General features: G+C 42.6%; 2 protein-coding genes across 4 annotated transcripts in view; one reads left to right on the top strand and one right to left on the bottom strand.

Moving 5' to 3' along the window:
• lamb1b (laminin, beta 1b) overlaps positions 1 to 12762 on the bottom strand; it is a 36910-nt gene extending 24148 nt beyond the window's left edge. For 2 of the 3 annotated variants that reach the window (XM_054764916.1, XM_054764907.1), the window contains exons 1-2: positions 12747 to 12762; positions 11487 to 11571 (exon numbers count right to left, since the gene is read on the bottom strand). The gene's annotated coding sequence lies outside the window, so the exon portion shown is untranslated. Of the gene's footprint in view, positions 1 to 11486; positions 11572 to 12746 lie in introns of those variants that run through there. The other variant, XM_054764888.1, reaches the window with a different exon arrangement.
• On the top strand, positions 234 to 20364 carry creb3l2 (cAMP responsive element binding protein 3-like 2). The gene is made up of 12 exons (XM_054764930.1): positions 234 to 734; positions 13284 to 13533; positions 13663 to 13880; positions 13948 to 14026; positions 14100 to 14308; positions 14385 to 14531; positions 14601 to 14659; positions 14782 to 14850; positions 16948 to 17047; positions 17152 to 17281; positions 17359 to 17578; positions 19804 to 20364. Exons 1-12 carry the CDS (start codon positions 636 to 638, stop codon positions 19877 to 19879), a joined length of 1656 nt encoding a protein of 551 aa, XP_054620905.1. The 5' UTR covers positions 234 to 635; the 3' UTR covers positions 19880 to 20364.
• The last annotated feature ends 717 nt before the right edge of the window (positions 20365 to 21081 follow it).

Genomic DNA, 21081 nt, shown 5'->3' with positions numbered 1-21081 from the left:
TGCCAGACCGGAACTTCAATAAATAAGAGTTTCAAATGGCGCGCTCGAGATTTAAATCGTATTTAGTTACCATCTATTATTTAAAGCAGCATCCTTAACGTCAAATTCTACTTGAGTTACCCTTTTTACCTAAAGATGCAATTGACACGGGTTTCGTGTCACAAATTCTGACGGTGAGGATTTTGAGAGGACTTTATATTGAAACCGGAAATGCTTCAATATTTCGATTTGCTGGAGTTGAACAAGCATCTGGAACTCACAAAACCGCTAATAAGTTTATTGTAAGTTACATCGGAAGTCGTACATTACACGCACACCTTCAAGTCATTCCTGTAACAGTTTGATGGTCGATATTTTTGCACTTTCTTGCTTGGCGTCTGACTCCGCCCACACATTCCAGTCAGTCTAGTGGGTGAGGAAGAAGAAGAAGAGGAGGAGGAGAGAAAAGGAAGGCGAGACAGCAGCAAAGTATGTGTTGATGTCTAAGACGACAAACGGAGATGATCAACAAACACACTCGGACGTTCACGCTTCATTAGCTCACTTTCTGGTGTCGACTTCCTGTTGAAACACACACGCAAGTTACGACGAACTTTTCTTGTTTGCTGTCGTGACGGAGGAGGACACAGAGGACCATGGAGATCCTGGACTCCACTGAAGCCTTCCTGCACTGGGACCGGAACCTCAGCGAGCTGTCCGAGGCTGCAGACATGGACTGTGCTCTCTACACTAATGTAAGTCACAGCATTATTTGACTGTGTGTGTGTGTGTGTGTGTGTGTGTGCGCGCGCGCGCGCGTGCGCGCCCTGCTCTCCATACACAAGTTGAGCCTTGAGGTCCTGGGTGCATTTGCCACCCAACTGCACCCCCCCCCCCCCCCCCCTTGTCCCCCATCTCTTTTGATTGGTTACTTTAGTGAAAAATGTTTATAAATAAGCAGAATAAGCAGAACAAGACACGTTTGTGGTCATTGTTGAGGAATAAAAGGAGTAAGCTAATGAGCATATTGCTCACTGAATACCTCTCTGACAGCGTCAAGCAAAAGTGAGCATTGTTATCTTTGTTAACTGCATTTGATTGGGCGGCTTTCCTGGCATATTACGTGATGTAACTCAATTATTCCACAGCAAAATGACGTTTGCTGGGTTGAATATGTATCTTCTGCATTTTTCACCAACTGCATGTAAAATATACTTTTAAAGAGCTTTCAGGGCTTATTACAAGAAGTAGCTTGAATACTGACAGCCAAATCCAATCTACTGGTTGGAATACGCATGTTATTTTTATATTCTGCTGTGTATATACCATCTTATATTTCACCAACTGCATGTAAAATGTACTTTTAAAGAGCTTTCTGGATTTATTATGAGATCTAGCTGAAATATTATACGCCAAAGTGCCATCTACTGATTTGAATATGCAGGTTATGTTTATATTGCACTATAACTACCAGCTTATAGTTCACTAAAAGCTAGTAAAATATACTTTTAAAGAGCTCTGAGGCCTTATTGCAAGATGGGCCTCAAATATTCCAAACCAAAATGCCGTCTACTGGTTAGAATAGGCATGGCGCTTTTATATTCTGCTGTATTTACCAGCTTATTTGACCACGAGCTTGTAAAACCTACTTTTAAAAGAGCTTTCACGGCTTATTATGTGACCTAACTCAATTATTCCAAAGCAAAATGCTGACGGCTGGTTTGAAAATATAGTTTATTTTTATGTTGTACTGTTTTTTACCAGCTTAGATTTCACCAACTGCATGTAAAATCTATTTTTAAAGAGGCTTTATTGCGAGATATAGCTCAAATATTGTCAGCCAAAGTGCCATCTACCGGTTTGAATACGCATCTTATTTTTATACTGCACTTATGTTTCACTAAAAGCTTGTCAAATATACTTTTAAGGAGCTTTCAGGAATTTGTTATGAGATTTAGCTCAAATATTGTAAGCCAAAGTGGCGTCTACTGGTTTGAATATGCAGGTTATGTTGGTGTTTGTGTTATATTTACCTGCGTATATTTCACTAAAAGCTTGTAAAATATACTTTCAAAGAGCTTTTATGGCTTTTTACACGACCCAACGCAGCCTAAAAGTAGGTCGCACAGGTTTTTAAAGCTGGTGGACATGTGCTAAATGCATTTCCAAGGAGGTGTATTTGTTCTGCTTTCCATCTGTTGCATAAGTGCCAGCGTTCAGGAGTCACTTTGGGCCGGCAAAGGGAACGTTTGATCCTTGCACCATGGCAGCCTACAGAACCCACTCACACTTGGACTGGCTGCTCCTGACGGGTCCAGACTTGACTGCAGGTCCTTTTAAACCAGTCCTGAGGCTACGGTTCCTCCAGCATTCCATCCACACGGACCCGCCGTCCAATTAGAAGCGGCCTTGCTTGTGCGCACGTTGAACATAGCAGCCGAGTGTGAGTTGGGCGTGCATGAATGTAAAATAGAGCGAAGTGTTCCACAAACAGACTGCTTGGATTGTCCGCCCTCCTCTCGGGCCACGCCATTCTCCCGGCAGGGTGTGTTGACGCCAGATTCCTGACGACAATGCAAAGCCTGCACGGCCCAAATCCATCCGCTCGTCAGACGTCACTCCCTGCACGGCAGGATCAGGTTCCGCTGGTTCAAAATCAAACTATTTGAACGTCATTGTTGACAAAACAGGAAGTGACGCTAGCATACAAATATCCTCCATTCAAGAGATGCGCTGTCATGTTGGGAACTACTTGACATGCAAGATAAGCCATTTTTTAGTAAGTACACATGTTACTGTTAGCTTAAAGCGGCAGTAGTGTTCATCAAACGCATCATTGGCCATGATGCGTTTGCATGTTTGCACGCAGTCGGGAGATCGGGAAGACCTGACCCTAAAAAGCATAAGCGGCATAGAAGATGGATGGATGGAAAAGGACGCCATCCTGCTTCTTTATTGGCATTGAAAAAAGAAAAAAAAAGTCCCAAACAAGACTGAGCCAGCCGCCTGCGAGTGCTTTGAGATGGGGGCGAGGGGCTCACGGCAGCACCTGCTGCTCGTTGAGAAGAGCGGCACGTGTTTTCATGTCAGAGTCTCTGTTGGAAAGCCCCCATTTTTTACACATTTAAAGTCATGTTTTTCATCAAGCGGTAGGATTTCGCAATTTGCTTGGCGTCTCTTGAATGCACCACGGTTACTGTATGGTGCTACGAGTGTCCTCCATGCACCCGGTTTGCTATGCACATGCTGCGCTCCTTCCCAAGAATGTGTCCTCTTACGTAACACACTCTCTCACACACACTTCTTCTACTAGAACATCTCGCACCACACGAACACCCACGCACACACGTTTGCAGGCTGCGAACGGTTGTGTGTTAGCAAACAGTCGCAGAGTAAACAACGGCGTGACAGTGCAGGCGCCTGTTCCCCGCCGGGGCAGGGCATCCTGTTTAGAAAGTTGCAAAGACGCCACCGGGGTTTCTTCACTTTGCACCTCCCGCAGGTTTGCTCGTTGTCCTGCTGCTCCCTCCTTGAAGCCTGGAGGCTCACACATGGCGTCCACATGTGTGTGTGTGTGTGTGTGTGTGTGTGTGTGGGTGTGCGTGTGTTCCCAGTCTGATGCAACGTCTCCTCCCCCCTACTTGCTCGGAAAAGTGGAGCTTTTTAGTTTGCGGAGAAGGAAGGTGGTAATCATGCAGTGAGGGATTATGATTATGGTCTTCTGAGGAGAAGCTAAATTTGTCTCCCCTTCATTCAGCCTTCCACGCCTTTGTGTGTGTGTGGTTAGCTAGAAGCGTCTAATCCCTAAAAGGAGCGGCTTGCAGAAGACTTTTATGGCCTAAAGTCGCTCCATCATCATCATTGTCCAGCATCAAGCAGCTTGGTAGTGCTGAAGCATCAAAGTCTTCTCATTAGGCAGCAGTAGGACACCTTTTATGGGCGTGCGGCCTCACTTCCTGCCTCCTTCGCGCTCCCAGTTGGGCAGTCTCGTTAACCTTTCACCCCACCATCCCCGTTGGCCGTCATCCACACAGGGCGATCGAGCCGGTTCTTGTCCGAGGCGGCAGGAAAAGTCCAGTAAAAACGTCCACAAGCGGCTTCATGTTCAGTTGCCAGGCAGGCTTCAAGGCGTGACCATGATAGACGAGTCCAGACGAGTTTGTTTTGTCTTCAGGAGACATGAAACGGCTTAGCGCAGGTACTCGCTGACCCACTTTCAGTCATCGTGTGACTGTACGTTTAAAACGGCGTTAGTTATCTTGCTAGCAAGATGGCTGCCAAGAAAGTGAGTTAGTCCGCAAGATAACTGCTTAAAAAGCTAGTTCACAATTTGGCATCTACGCAGAAGCTGTGTTAGTTAGCGAGCTAGAAATCAGCCAACAAGACACCTCCATAGAAAGACAGTTAACAAGATGTGCAATATGTCTACTAGCAACAGTGTTGGTTGGCTAGCTAGCTAGCTAGCAAAATGGCCGCCAAGGAAGGTAGTTAGTCCACAAGCTAGCTACTTAGAAAGCTAGTTAACAAGTTGATATCTACCTAGAAACTGGTGTTAGTTAGCTCGCTAGAAAGTTATCCCGGCAAGATACCTACATAGAAAGACAGTTAACAAGATATAAGTCTACCTAGCAACAGTGTTGGTTAGCTAGATAGACGATTAGCTTCCGTCCCTGTTTTAGTGACTAGTGACTTTTATGCTGTGCTTTGACATCAAGTCTTAAAATAACTTTTTTTTTTTTTTTTTTTTTAAGTAAGCATTATTCCCTGAAATATAATAACTAATCTGTCAAAAGTTTGTCCTGAGGGCCGTTTGGGACCCACAACTCATTTGTTATTGGTCACTGGCATAGTGGAAACACAATTAAATTAATATTTATTTTTGTTGCATTAATCATTGTAAAATTAAGTAAAAAAAACAACAACAAAAAACACTTAAGTGACTTAAAATGTGCATTTATTTTATTTTGTAATATCATTTAAAAACTATTATTACTTATAGTATTTTATTAGACAATATATTTCATAAGTAAAAATAATTATTTTAGAATTGTACTTATTATTATTATTATTATTATTACTACTTGCGCAATTATACTTATTTTATAATACCAAATATTTATTTTATTTTGTTACTTATTTTATAATTAAAAATAATTATTACTGTATTTTATTTGATCAGTTTATGCTTTTTTAATGTTTGTTTTCTAATTATTTACTATTTTATTCAAAATTTTGATGTTATTACATTATTTTACACTAATAAAAAATAACTATTGTATTAGTATTTTATTAAACTTTATACTTTTCTGTATTTTCTAAATATTTGATTTGATTTAAATGTATATTTATTATTTATATTTATTTATTATTTTGTGTTATGCTTTTATTTTTATTTTATAATAATTAAACAATAGATATATTAGTATTTTATTTGTATGCTAATAAAACTTAAATAATATAATTTGAATAACAGCGGTCAGCAAAGTGATGACATATAACGGACAGGTAATATTATAGGTAATATTATATTAAAGAAAGAAAAAAGTTGGCAAATGTTGCTCATGGTCCGTCTTGTAGACTTAACTTTGTTTTTTGCTGAGCGGAGGTGACTAAACCCAGCTGGCCGGTCGCCATGACGACACGGAAAACCTGAGTGAGCTGACCCAGTTCTAATGAGACCAGTTTCTCCCCAGCTGAGAGAACGTTTCAAACATTTTCACTTCTCCAAAGCGCCAGACTGCTTGATTTCGTTTACGCCTCCCGAGTGGAACGTTCAGCCACGAAGTGACGCTCAGACAACTTTCTCGCTTAAAGCTCATGAAAATATTCCACACGCGACATGAATTTCTATTTGATGAATAATAATAACAAGCTTGCGCGATAACCTTTATTTCAAATATTCTTTTGTAGGCTGATTGTGAAGGCTCTTCCCAGTCTGCATGTGGTGAAGTCATCTGCTAACGTCTGGATGCTGTTTGGAGTGTGTGCACGTGTGTGTGTGTGTGTGTGTGTGTGTGCGCGTGTGCGTGCGTGTGTGGAGGGGGAGGAGTAGGAACAACAATCTGGAACTTTTGGTGACGCCTGCAGGGAGGGTGGGGAGTAGACACTTTTCCATGTCTGCATTTTCACTTGAATTCCCGCACCCACGTGCACACGCACACACTCGTGCACACCAACATGTCACAGTGGCCCGGATAAGGCGTGAACTTTGACCCGGCGTGTTATTTGTACACTGTGAGCTTTCACTTTCACGGAGAAAGACACTTGCATCTTTAAACTTTGAAAGACAATCATTGATGTCACGTCCCGCTCCGTCACTCTTTGTTATCACTGTTATTTGCGTCTGCGAGACGCCGCTCACGTCTCCGTGCAGCTACTAATCGGGCTTTCTCATGAGGTGTCATTATCTGCCTTGGCAGGGAAATGACTGAATGCAACCAGAGGTATAATCATCGCAGCCCTCGGGGGTGGGAAGGTTCATTGGCGGATGCTCAGCGGCCCTGGGATTCAACGTGAACGCTAGCTCCAAGTCACAACGTCCTCGCCTTGCCGAGATAAAGGCAGCGTGAGGTTTTGTCCAAGGTTCCTCACGTTTATTATCATCACGCTATCTTCAAACAGCTTGTCACGCTAAAGTTTAGTTATGACTGGATGATCATTATCGCATTGAGAATGATGTAGCGCTCTTGCTAACTTTCTAGCTGGCCTCCTGACACTGTTGCTAGGCGGACATACTGCACATCCTGTTGGTCGTTGACGTTCCAGTAGCCGCTGCCACCGTCGTGGGGGGATTAGCAGTGAAATGATGACTATTGAGGGCTTTATCTGGACGTGTTTGTCCTTTTGCGTGGGAGCGTGTCATCACGCCGAGGACGCAGTCCGGGCTAAAGTGCACGCGTGCGTTAATATGCAAACATTGCTTTGTTTGCCCTCCCCCATCTGCTGCCTCTACTTCACATGTTGCATCATTCCACTTTTGTTTTTAAAGGAAACATTTTTTTAGCCCAATTAGCCTCATAATTATGAACGAAAACATCGAAAAGTAATGACATAATAGTCATAATTATCATATGAAAAGTCCAAATTACACGACAAAGTCATAATTATGAGATAGGAAAGTCATCATTATAATATAAAAAGTCAAAATGACTAGAAAATTTCCTCATTATGAGATACGAAAGTCCTAATTAAGAGATAACAAGTCAAACTTGTGAGATAAAAAGTCCTAATTATCAGATGGGAAAGTCATAATTATGAGGTAGAAAAGTCAAAATTATGAGATAAGAAAGTCATTGTTATGACACAACATCGAAATTATGAGATCATACTTATGAGATAAAAAGTTGAAATTCTGAGATTTAAAAAAATCCTTATTGACACAGGAAAGTCATAATTACGAGATAAAAAGTTGAAATTACAAGAAAAAGTCCTAATTATGAGATATGAGTCATAAATATAAGAAGTCATAATTATGAGAAAGAAAGTACATTATGAGATAAAAAGTCATAATGATGAGATAGGAAAGTTAGAATTATGAGAAAGTAAATTGTATAATTATGAGATAAAAATCATAATTATGAGATAAGAAGTCATAATGATGAGATGGACAGTAAATTATGAGATAAGAAGTCATAATGATGAGATGGACAGTAAATGATGAGATAAAAAGTCATAATGATGAGATAAAGTAAATGATGAGATAGAAAAGTCATAATGATGAGATAAAGTAAATGATGAGATAGAAAAGTCATAATGATGAGATAAAGTAAATGCTGAGATAAAGTTTTGGACTTTTCGTGGGCTACAGTAATTCTGGCACAGCCACGGGAGACTTTGCTTTCCATTCGTACGCGACCGCGCGGAGGAACTGAAGACTTGCAGGCATCTTTCCTCCTCGGCCCCGCCATTGGCTCTCCAAGCAGACGCGGCACAGCTGGAGGCCACCTTTTATTCAGGAGATCTAATTGCTGGTAAAAAAAAACAAGTTTGAACTCGGTGGAACGTTTGTCAAGTTTTGGTGGCTCGTGGTGACTTTCACAAATCTGAAGTGAGGTCCCCCAGGCTGGTGACGTTAGCACGTGGCTAACTTTTGCCTGTTTTCGTGCTCGAGTGTTGCTCATGGATGCTCTCAAGGATGTCTGAAGGCTTTAAGGCGCACGTGATTGGTGGAAATGGGGACGCCAACCCTGGAAAGGTGAGCAAAATGAGCAGCGGGAAACACAGAGTGCCAATCTTCACTAAAGACCAGCAAAAACTGCTTTTTCTTTTAGTTTCCCCACATTTTAACTCGTGAGATGGGAAAGTCATAATACAAGTATATGTGATAGAAACTCAAAATGATGAGAAAGTCAAAACTATGAGATAAAGTCATAATTATGAGATAGGAAAGTCATAATTATGAGATAAAAAGTCGAAATTGTGAGATGAAAATTCCGAAATATGAGATAAAAAGTTGACAACAGTCATAATTATGAGATTAAAAAAGTGAAATTATAACAGTCATAATTGTGAGATAAAAAGACGAAATTATGAGATCAAAAATCAATTATGAGATAAAAGGATGAAATTATGAGATAAAAAGTCATAATTATGAGATAAAGTTGAAATTATGAGAGGAAAAAGTCAATTATGTGATGATTATGAAAATTAGAAATTATAAAATAAAAAGCCATAATTTTGAGACAAAAGTCAGAACTATGAGATTAACAAGTCAATTATGAGATAAGAAAGCCATGAAAGAAGGTCAAAATGATGAGATATTAAGTCATAATAATGTGATAGTCTTAATTGTGAGATAAAAAGTTGAAATGATGAGATAAAAAAAGTCCTGAAATAAAGTCGAAATTGTGAGATGAAGTTGAAATGATGAGAAAAAGTCATAACTACAGTATGAGACAGGAAAGTTACAATTATGAGAAAAGCTTCACTGAGGACCAGCAAAAACTGCTTTTTCGTTTAGTTTCCCACATTTGAACTCCTATTTGGTCGTGTTATGTTTGTTGTGTGGCTGTAAACCGTTATAAATAATACACACAATCATGACCTTTTTGTCTAGTTGACCTGGGTCTTTTTGTGTTTTATCATTTTTGTTAGGGGTGCTCGATAATTATCAGGCCGATTTGAGGGAATTATGATTAAATCCGATTTTTATAATCCCCGACGCCCGATCCGTTGGGATCTTACGTTTTTCTGTGAGAGAGCCAAAAAGAGGTGATGACTCAACTGCAGACTGACAGAAGTCACCTTTAGAGCAATTTTAAGCCATAAAAACGGCCACAAGGTGGCAGAAGTGCGTTTGCTAAGAGCTCGGCATGGATCTTTTGCATGTACAAACACACTCGACAGCAAGGAGGATGCGGGAGAGCGTGGAGGAGTGTAGCGTGTAGACGGTTACGCATTGTAGGGAAATTTTCAGTTCAGTTCCAAATGTGAAAATTGTAAATAGTTCATTGTGTTGTATTTGCAAATAAATTGCTATTTTGATGTAAAACAAGCCTTTTTTGTGTTGTTTATGTTGGTGTAGTTGTTTAGATATTTGAGCTGTCAATAAAATTGTATCAAAGTGAAAGTTATGCTTGAAATCGTTTCACAAAAAAAGCTGTTTTTCTCCCTTTTTTTGTTGGAAACTGATATTTTCCTTTTGTTCTACTGCAGATTACTAAAGAACAGAAAAAGGTAGAAACAAACTTTTTTTTCTGATGAAAGACAGGAGTCTAATCTTTGCGTGTTTCTAAAGCCATCGAACCCAATATTCTGTGTGCCTTGAAAGACCATCTAAAATGGCCGCTACTGAAGGGGTTGAATGAGTTAAAAATACAGTAGCTCTGATAACGATAATTTGAAAAACGCTCCAGTGAGGCGAGATAACCTGTACTGTGCAGGTGAGCAAATTAAGCGCTCCCTTTTTCTCCTGCCTGTGATGTTAACGGCCTGTAAAAAAAAAAAAACAAAACATTGAGCACATAAAAAACCTCATCAGCCACCTGAAACGCCTGCGCCACAGCATTTGAAAAGTGCAAAAGTTTTGCGGGAGACCTCTGTGGCGTCACGCTGGCTACTCGCAGCGTGTGCCCGAATACAGTGCACCTTGCTGGGCCACAGCAGTTGGCTCCCCTCTATACTCTGGTTCTCCTGGTAGTCGTGATGTGGTAGTAATGTTATGATATCTGATTAGGACAAATCATCAGGTACACTTGGTCAAATCCTAATTTGTTCCAGTCCTCCTTACGACACATTTAAATTTTAAAAAGTAGATATAAAAAAGTTATATCGGCATTATATCGATCTTGAGAAGCAAAAAGTTATCGGTATTGGCTCAGAGTGCTTTTCTAGTTATTTTTTAGATTTAAAAAATTACTTTGGTAAGAAATCAACCTAAGCAACACAAAATTCTGGGAGCCAAGCCAAAAGATTTGGTTCTCCAAATTGAGCCAAACGTACCGTCACTCTTGTTTTCCATTGGACTGCAATCCATTTGTGGAGGTGGGATGACGTCGCTGTCTAATTTGCATCCCAGGCCCTGACGCGTGTCATTTTTATGGATGCTGTGGAAGACAAAACCCCCCCCCCAAAAAAAAGGTTTAGCGGGGGAGGAGCCCACAGCAGGACCCCGTTGCACGTTGAGAGGAGCGATACGTGCGTTCATGTTTGAGTCTCCAATAACAACAGAAAAAGTCACTTTTTTAAAAAAGAATCTAGAGGGGTCTGATTACTCGATAACCAGCTGATCCCTCCTACTACGTCTACTTTTCCCCTGGCAGACCAGGTGTGTGTGAGGTGTGCTGGAATGACAAGACAGGCCTGTTATAATGTGTGTTGTGATGCCTTTAAGTTATATGCATTTTCCCAATGACTGACTAACACCAACCTAAAGCGTCTTTGTTCCTCACGGATTCCTGCCCCCACTTTTCCCACTCAGGCTACTGAGGTCGTCTGTGTGGGGAGGGGGGTCGAGTTACAGTCGTCCTGAAATGGCACGCCTGTGTGAGCTGGCCTCACAAAGACGCTTCTGTGTGTGTGTGTGTGTGTGTGTGAGATGTAGGGCAGTGGAGCGGGCCACAGCCCATCACGCACGCACGCACGCAGGAGAAATAACAGGGAGTGTATGAAGCTGGTGTGTGTGTGGTTTGTGGCCTGGTTCTGTTTTTTAAGCAGTCAGAGTGGGACCTCTCCCTTTTCCTGTCCTTATACAAAGACGTTATTTTTAAGCACACTCGGGTCTACAATGTTGCACACTGTTGCTTTATCCTCCTGAGCTGAGTGGCTAACGGCCAAGGATGGATGATGAGGCGGTAACCATGGCAACCAAGTTACCAAAGCGGTAACTTCTACACCTGGAAGTTAATTGTTGGATATTTGTTTACATGTCTGCGCTGGATGTTGTGGACCAGATGGGGAATGTCCCACTGGTGGGTCCATGTGTAAATATTTGTCTTCCCTCTTAAATAGCCTCACAGTATGTTATTGGCATCACACACTCACACACACATTGTAGCTCCATGACTTACGGTGGCGTTTGTTTGGTCGAATGTCTTCTTCTTGCTAACTCAGCTGACAGATAACAGGTCCTAAATAAAGCCTTCACTTGAAGCACTGTAAAATATACACATACATAAATGAAGTATGTCGAAATAGCATTTGCATAAGATACAAATAATAAAATACTTAAATTGAACATGAAAGAAATGCATTCAAAGCACTGATCTGTATAATATATCTGGATAGCTCATTGGCGATGACTTGTGAAGCCACACGGCCGCCATATTGCTACTCGCAAGAAACACTTCTCGGGCAAGCTTTTGCATTCGTGGTGAACTTCTTTTATTAATTCGGATTGGACACAAATTTTGCCTTAAGATGCCTGCATGTGCAGCTATTAACTGCACAAATCGCCAGTTCAAAGGCTGTGGACGAACATTTCACGTGTAAGTATGATTGAAATGTAGATTTATGATTGATCATTTAAGGGTTTTGCACTGTCCATCTCTCAGATATTTTCGATCGTGTGAAATTCCTCTGATTAAATGTATGTCCAGAATTGATAGGTTTATATAGCTCTATAATAGCTAAGAGAAAATGTACGTACTTTTTTGTTATGTCATGATATATGTATTTCTTTAAGGGACGAAGGTTGCGTTACTTGAAGGAATGGAAGAATCTCAGTGCTTCCATGATGCTTACCAGGCATTGTATACAGTGCAGTTAGCAAGCCAGTTAGCATACAATTGACCCGGCATGACCCTTCATTTGGATAAACAACCATTTTTTTTTTTGCTGCTGAATGACTGACGTAAAAGGATTCATTCATATGATATGTTCTGGAAAATATTACTGAACATGCATACCGGTATGTTTGAGATTGCAAACAACGTATTGTCTTACCCAAAGCATATGGTTTTGTTTCAGTGTTGTATTCTGTGTGTGTGTGTTTATGGTTATTACACATTATGGTTATCACATATTATTCTTGTGGTTTTTGTTCAAATATATTTCTATATCAGAAAAGAGCTTATTTCTATTTCATAACACAAACAAAAAAAATCACGACGTATGAGCTATCCAGATATATTATACAGATCAGTGATTCAAAGATAAGCGCTAGCTCGGTGCTAATTTACATGACAAACTTCAAATACATGCTCGTGGTGAGCAGTCGCGACTTCTATGGCGACTTGAAACACTTCCAAAAACCATGTGCATCCCATTTAAATACCCCACTTTAGCAGATGATGCATGAAAACACATAAATAACACATATAGAGGCATACTTTTTGTCGGACTCATTTTAGGTCTCAATAGCAGGGGACTACTTCTTGAGGACGGAAAGCCCGCCTGGACAAAATGAAGGCTAACGCACATGTACAAATGAGACTCGTGCATACTGTAATTGGGCAACATAGGGGTAGTAGAGCTGGTCATGGGGTTTAATAACAGCGCCACCATGTGGTGTTCTTGTCGGACAATGTAGTAGTACAGGTAACACAGTAGGGTTTTATGTTTTGACACATTATCAGCCTGTTTTTTTTGCAAAGCTTCAGGAGTGGAATTATCTTACAAATACATGATGGTGTGTGTGTATAAAACCCTATTATTAATGTTAAATTTTCTATATTTATTATATTATTTATGATTATATAGTTATGTTATATATGTACTGCTAAATGAGGTAAAAAGTGTGTTAAAACATGAAAGAGGATGGCAAATGATGAAAGTGAGAAAACCACACACATTGAGAGCTAGCGTGCAAGTACGCCCCCTAGTGGCCATGATTGCTCATAATTCCCACCTTTTCTCTTCTTGTGCAGCACTTCTCCGAGCTCCTGGATGACCTCTCCCATGACGCTTTGCTCGGCCAACTCCTCAGCGACCCATTCCTGTCCGGCGGGGTGCGAGGAGGCGGCGTGGACGCCATGGAGGACGAGGACGGCGGCAATCTGTCCCCGTCCTCGCCGCTGCCCCCGCACATCACGGCCGAGCACAGCTACTCGCTGTGCGGCGACAGCAGGCCGCAGTCGCCGCTGTCACACCTGACCGGGGAGCACGGCAGTGACGCAGGTGAGGACGCTGATGCTGTATATTGTGGGCACAAGTATTGGGACGGCCGCAGGAAAAGGGAACCATGAGGAAAATGTGGATATTGTCACTAAAGCGGCTCCCGGAAAGACTTTTTTGCCTTTTGTTTAGAATCTGACGGCGACTCGGCCGAGTGGCCCATGGACCAGGATGAGGCCATGGAGGGCCTCCTCTGCGACGCCCCATCCTCCCTCCTGCCCACCTTCTCCCTCTCTCTGGGGTCCGCTGAGGAAGCCCAAGCCCCCGAGTGCCCCGTTGTCGCCGCCACCGTGACCCCCACCAGCCCGGTTCAGACCCCCGTCAGCAGCCCCCATGACAGAAGCATCAAGGTGGGAGCTCAGCTGATTTAATGTGCACGTGTGGTCATCTTCACGTTAATAATCTTTGTGCTGACAGGTGAAGGAGGAGAGCGTCCTCCCTCAGATTAAACTAGAACCTCACGAAGTGGACCAGTTTCTCAACCTGTCCGCCAAAGGTGAGTTAGCACCTCATACTTACTCATGTTTAGCCCAGATTGTCCTTACAAGGGTCTGCCCCCCACCCTTCAGGTCTGGATGCCCTCCAGATGCCTCCCACCCCTCCCAGCTCCCACGGCAGCGACTCGGAGGGCAGCCAGAGCCCCGTGCACGCCCCTCCGAGCTTGTCCCGCCCCACCTCGCCCGCCAGCCCGCCTCCCACCCAGCCCAGCCTGAAGGCGTCCCCCCGAGGGAGCGCCTCCTCCTCCTTATCCAACTCACCTCTGCTCACAGCCCCCCATGTGAGTGACAAGCAGCATGTGCTTTAATCAAGTGGGCCGCCATAGCTGCTTGAAGTTCTGCTGTTTTTGGTTTTAGAAGCTTCAGGGCTCCGGACCGCTGATGCTGACCGAAGAGGAGCGCCGCACGCTGGTGGCCGAGGGTTATCCCGTTCCCACCAAGCTGCCGCTCACCAAGGCGGAGGAGAAGGCGCTGAAGAAGATTCGCAGGAAGATCAAGAATAAGGTGAAGTTCACGGAAAACTGCATTTTGTTAATAAGTCTTTTTTTTTTCTAAACATATCTTCCCTCTCAGATTTCAGCTCAGGAGAGCCGCAGGAAGAAGAAGGAATACATGGACACCTTGGAGAAGAAGTGCGTCCTTTTAACATAAACGTTCGAAAAAGTTTATGGTTTTGTGTTTTGTCAAGAATTTCATCGTGTGGTTTGGTTTTGAATGGGGATCCCTCACCTGCAGTACTTCTCTCTGACCACAGGGTGGAGACATGCTCCAACGAAAACAGTGAACTCCGCAGAAAAGTGGAGACACTGGAGTGCACCAACAAGTAAGAAGGACACTGAATACACATATTAGCTACAAGGATATAATATACTTAGACATATTGCAGTACTTCTTAAATATCTTGTAAAGCAGTGCTCTCCAGCCTTTTTGAGCCCGTGGGGGCAGGGTGTGGGTGGAAAGGAACACAAAATATATTTGAAATGAAACCACAAGGACGGGATTTTTAACTTGAATCTAAAATGACAGAACACAACTCACGAGGGATTTGGTGCTTTAGCAGTCCTGGAACATCATTTTTGAAGTAGCTGCTGTTTCATTTGTGATTAGTGTCACGTGATTTCAATATTGATAAAAGATCATCGTGATGATATTTTTTTAAGTCCTGTTAACGTAGTGTGTCCCCTCGTGTATGCACTGGACACCACCCTTGTTTATGGCAATTAATTGGTTCCAGACCCGACTGTGATAAGTGAATTTCTGCCAAGTAGTATTCCTTATTTCTAAATGTAATATTTTGGTAGTTAGTGCATAGTAAACCTGTTTACGACCTTCTAAGTATCCTTTTTAACATTATTAGAGCCCTCTAGACATGAAATAACACCCCTATAGTCACCTTTACCTTCTTATTACTTACTATAGTAGACATAATGAGAAAAAATAAGACATATTAAGCATACAAAAAACTATTTACAACTTTCTAAATACGTTTTTTAACATTATTAGAGTCCTCTAAACATGAGTGAACATCCCTATAGTCATCCTTACACTCCTATTACACAATATAGTAGACATAATAATATCCCTCCATTCATTTTCTATGTCGCTTGCCCTCACTAGGGCTGCGGGGTATGCTGTAGCCTAACCCAGCTGCCTTTGGGCGAGAGGCAGAGTACATCCTGGACTGGTCACCAGCCAAGGACACATATAGACAGAGATAATGATATAAGACATAGAAAACCTATTTACAACCTTCTATATAGGGATTTTAACATTGTTAGAGCCCTCTACACATGAAATAACACCCCTATAGTCACCTTTACACCCCTATTACCCAATATAGGAGACATAATAAGAGAAAATAAGACATATAAAACATAGAAACCTGTTTACCACCTTCTGAATGTGTTTTTTAACATTATTAGAGCCCTCTAGACATTAAATAACATCCCTACAGTCATTTTTACACTCATTCTACCCAATATAGTAGACATAATAAGAGAAAATAAGACATATTAAGCATAGAAAACCTTTCAAAACTTTCTAAATATGTTTTTAACATTATTTAAGCCCTCTAAACATGAATGAACAGCCCTATAATCACCTTTCCACGCCTATTACCCAATATAGTAGACATACTCAGAGAAAATAAGACATGTAAGACACAATATAGTCTCACATGTTAGCATGGCTAGAGTTCTTTGTTGTGCTTTGTTTACTTTCAGTCCTGTACAGTAGTTGTTGCGGTGGCTATTTTCTTATTCATGTGACATTACTGACACCTAGTGACCAGTATAGAATGCATCTTCTGAATGCCTTATATTTGTATTTTACTTTGTTTAGTCATTTTTATGCTTGAAAATTATTGGTTTATGGAAAAATATGTTAAATTTGCTTCAATATGCACTTTTTTTTTTACTAATAATGTCTTTATTCCATGACAAAACAGTGATGACTTATTAATTAGTATAGTTTTTCAAACCCATGATAGAGTTTGTGCTATAAAAGCTTCCAAAACTATAAGATATCCTTGCAAGAAAACTAAAAATGCCTGCAGCCACATGTAGAGGGCGCTTTAAAGCACCCATTCAGCACATGAAACAGAAGGCCATGGTGCATACAATGCGGTCGGCCCCTTCAAACATGCTGTGTTGTGTTGTTCCAGCCGCTTTTAGAGTGCGACCCGAGCGCGGCTGCTTTTGTCGCCATCGTCCGCATGCTTAGTGGGGCGGCATGTGTGTACTTTGGTGCACGGTCACGTGACGGCAGCACTTTGAGCGAATGAAAACAACACTGTGCAACATCAATACACTGGCGACGGTCACTTTAGTTGGGCGTTACAATGTGAAACATCAATGCAAACTAACGTGTGTGTGTGTGTGTGTGTGTGTGTGTGTGTGTGTGTGTGTGTGTGTGTGTTCAGGTCTCTGCTGCAGCAGCTCCAGTCCTTGCAAGCGTCACTCTCCGGTAGAGTCTCCAAATCGTGCAGAGTGGCGACCACGCAGACGTCATCCTGCCTAATGGTATGCGCTTGAGAGATATTGATGAGGTTATCGACCGGCTGGCCTCCTACGTCCTCCTCTGACTCCGCCCACTCCCTCTCATTTTCTCCCCCGCCCCACCGCAGGTGGTGGTGTTGTGTTTCGCTCTCTTTTTGGGTAGCTTCTACCCCAGCGGCCTCACCTCGTCCTCCAGCGTCGCCGAGACTGGCCTGGCCTCCAAACAGGTGGCCGTCAAAGAGTCCTACTCGGCCACAGGTCCTGCCACAAATATATTTGGACCGCCACAAATAAATGGCAAGCATGAAAATTGACTTTTTTTTGTATTCCCTCAGTCAAGTCGAGAAGTCTCTTGTCCACCTTCGAAGACGACCCGCCGCACCTCCTGGGCCTGGGCGGCGAGTATCCCGACCACTGGGAGGACACGCCCGTGGTTATGGCAGCGTGGCGCCGCTCAGAGCAGCAGAGAGTGTCGCAGGAGCCGAGCCGGGCGGAGACGCACCCGCCTTTCAGGAGTAAAAGCAACGCCACACACACGCCAAAGAACCTGCACAGGTAATAAACACACACTGGTACCTCCACCAAGGCTCTGAACACGCTTCAAACACAACTCAACCGCACCTGACCCCTGCGCGTCGTTTGAAACCCCGCTAATCGCCAAGGAGTGGCGGCTTCTACACGATCACAATACTTTGTTGATCCCTGAGGGAAACGCGGGAGCAGCGCAGGAATGAAAAACAAAACTTCAGCAGCTGACATCAAACAAATCCAACAACGCTTATGTAGGAAATAATCTTGCAAAGGTCATCAAATGAAATACCATTCATCATCACAACCAGAGAATTCCATTTGTGGTGAAATTGCGTGCGAATGCCGAAGAGCTGAAGCTGAATGGCGAAGAAAAGTGTTTTACACAATAGTGGAGGTATACAGTACTTACAAAAGCGTCAAAGCCTCTTCCTGATGGAAAATGTTGGCTGAATTGACATGTGACATGGCGCCCTCTGCTGGATTCATAGCTGTAGCAGCTAGTGCCATCAAACCACTCTTATGTGTTACCAAAACAATTAAAATAAAAACTTAAAGCAGAGGAAAGAATGCTGAATGAGCGAGGATGAACAGGTAGCGCCAAATCTATTTGTGGCGGTCCACCACATGTCAGTAAATGAATGAGTGGGAAGCACAGGGTCCGGAGCGCACCTCTTTGCCGCCACGGAACAATTTGGACCGCCACAAATAAATGAATATTCGGGAATCACTGGGTCCAGAGCGCACCTCTCTCCCTCCACCGAAAACAATTTGAATGAATGGACGCGGAACTTGGGCTAGAGAGCACATTTTCCGCCACAAGAAAACGTGGACCGCCACCAATAAATGAACGTATGGGAAACGTAGGGTCTGGAGTGCATCTCACCTTTGCCACAAAAACAATTTGGACAGCCACAAATAAATAAAAATGTGGGAAACACAAGGTCTGGAGAAAAGCTATCTTGCTACAATAAATTTGGACCACCACAAATTAATGAATGTATGGTAAACACTGGTTCTGGAGCAAAAAATGTGGACCGCCACAAATAAATAAATGACTGTATGGGAAATAAATGACTCTACGGTGTCTAGAGTACACCTATATCTCTACACATAAAAATTGGACCGCCACAAATAAATGTAAATATGGGAAACACTGGGTCTGGAGTGCACCTCTCTCCCACCATAAAACAGTTTTGGACTGCCACAAAGTAACGAATGTATGGTCAACACCGGGTCTGAAGTGTACCTCTTTCACGTTACAAAAAAATGTGGACCGCTACGAATAAATAAATGAATGTATGGGAAACACGGGGTCTGGAGTGCACCTATTCCGTCGCAAAAACATTTGGACCGCCACAAATAAATGAATGTATGTGAAATTGGGTTGGAGAGCACATTCTGTCACAAGAAAATGTGGACCGCCACAAATAAATAAATGAATGTATGGGAAACACTGGGTCTGCCGAGTACCTCTCCTGTCACAAAAAAATTTGACTGCCACAAATAAATAAATGGCTGGGAAACACTGGGTGTGGACAGCACATTTTCCACCACAAAAAAATGTGAACTGTCACAAATAAATGAAAATATGGGACACACTGGGTCTGAAGCACACCTCTCTCCCGCTACAAAAGAATGTGTATGGGAAACACGGGGTCTGGAGTGCACCATTCTGCCACAACAATATTTGAACTAAAAATAAATAAATGAATATTTGGGAAACACTGGCTCTGGGGAGCACCTCTTCTTGCCACAAAAACATTTTGATTGTCACAAATAAATGAATGTATGGGAAACACGGGGGGCTGGAGTGCATCTATTCTGCCACAAAAGCATTTGTATCACCACAAATAAATAAATGCATGTGAAATTCGGTCTGGAGAGCGCATATTCTGCCACAAGAAAATGTGGACCACCACAAATAAATGAATATCAGGGAAACACTGGCTCTGGAGAGCACCTCCTCCTGCCACAAAAACATTTTGACCGCCACAAACAAATGAATATTTGGGAAACACAGGGTCCGAAGTTCATCTCTCTCATTCCACTAAAAAATTTGAAGCGCTACAAATAAATAAGTGCCACCGCAGTGCCCAAAGCACTTTGCACTGAGCCTATTATTCATGGTCTCCAGTCACACACTGGTGGTGGTAAGCTGCGTCTGTCCTGGTGTGTACACAGTATGGGGTATTTGTGTATTTGTGGGTATAAGAGTTCCACAGCAAATAATGCTTGTATTGTTCCGCCAGGCCTCTGGAGCAGAGGACGAACGAGAGCCGAAGTAAAACGCTCGCGCTGGAGCGAACCGTCAACGAGACCTCCTGAGGTCTACCCCCCCCAAGGAGCAAGATTCAGTGTTCTTTAACAATCCTCAGACTTCTCACTGCTCTTTTCTTTTATTGTGTCGCTCCTCAATCAGCCAACAGGAAGGAGTGACAGCACAGAATCAAAATAATAGTAATAATAATATTATCAATGGCGGCGCGCTTGTTGAAGTAAAGCTGCACTGAATATGAGCGTTGTGTTTTGATTAAACGTCGGCGCCGTCAGCCTTGCATCAATACACACAAGGAGGCTTTTTACAGGACACTGACTTCAATATTTATAGATTTTTTGTCTCCAAAGATTATTGCTCTGTACTTCTTTTCATGTTGGATGTTTTTATGCCATTCCGTCATTCACCTTTTTTTGATACTCGTGTTCATGCTTTTATTTTCTCCTTCCTTTTATAATATATTGTTTATAGTTCCCGAAAGTGCCTTATAGCATTTCCCGCGCCGGTTTGAAGCGTAAGCGCTGACGCCAGCCAACATGGAACGTTGGCCCGTGGTTGTCCACTGCATTGGCCACCACCAGGGGGCGCCTCAAAGTGGTTAACCATTACAAAAAGGCGACTAAATCAAAGACCAGTTAGTTTTTACTGGCATTGTAAATCGCCTTGCGCCGCTGTCGGCTTTATCTGACTTTCAGCATTTGCAGAAAAAAAATATGTAAATATGGTTCATAAATCTAAAATGTCTCATCCTCACGAATCGCCAGTCAAGCATACATACGTGCCTTGTGTAGTTCCTGAACTCCAAATGAAAGATGTCAAATATTTACATGTGATTTCTGACATTTTACACGTAAATGATCAACCAATCGCAGCAGTGACTGAAAATTCTCAAGTGGAGAATGTTCTCCGTGTTCATGTGTGCTTTGCCACCTTGCTTGGAATAAAGTATTTTCCTTAGTAAAAGCATACTTTGTCTGGACGGTGTTTTTCTGCACAGTGTTTGACCATGAAACACCAGTGGTGTGGGCCATGAGCCCCGAGGAACGCCATAGATTGCTGCATCACTTTCCTGAGGGCTTGAACACACTGGTGCCACGCTGGAAGGTCAGAGGTTCATGTCAAGCGCGCTGCAGTGTGGACATTTGCTGCTTTCTCCTCCCTGGAAATGAACTTAACTCCATTGAGTTCGAAAGGAGTCTTGTGGTTGTCCTTTAGAGGCGTTTGTGTCCCAAAATATATCAGCTCATCATGT

This window comes from Dunckerocampus dactyliophorus, chromosome 2, assembly GCF_027744805.1.
Source record: "Dunckerocampus dactyliophorus isolate RoL2022-P2 chromosome 2, RoL_Ddac_1.1, whole genome shotgun sequence".
Classification (NCBI taxonomy): Eukaryota; Metazoa; Chordata; class Actinopteri; order Syngnathiformes; family Syngnathidae; genus Dunckerocampus; species Dunckerocampus dactyliophorus.
Note: the sequence above shows the minus strand (reverse complement) of the source record. Positions and strands in the feature narration are given on the sequence as shown.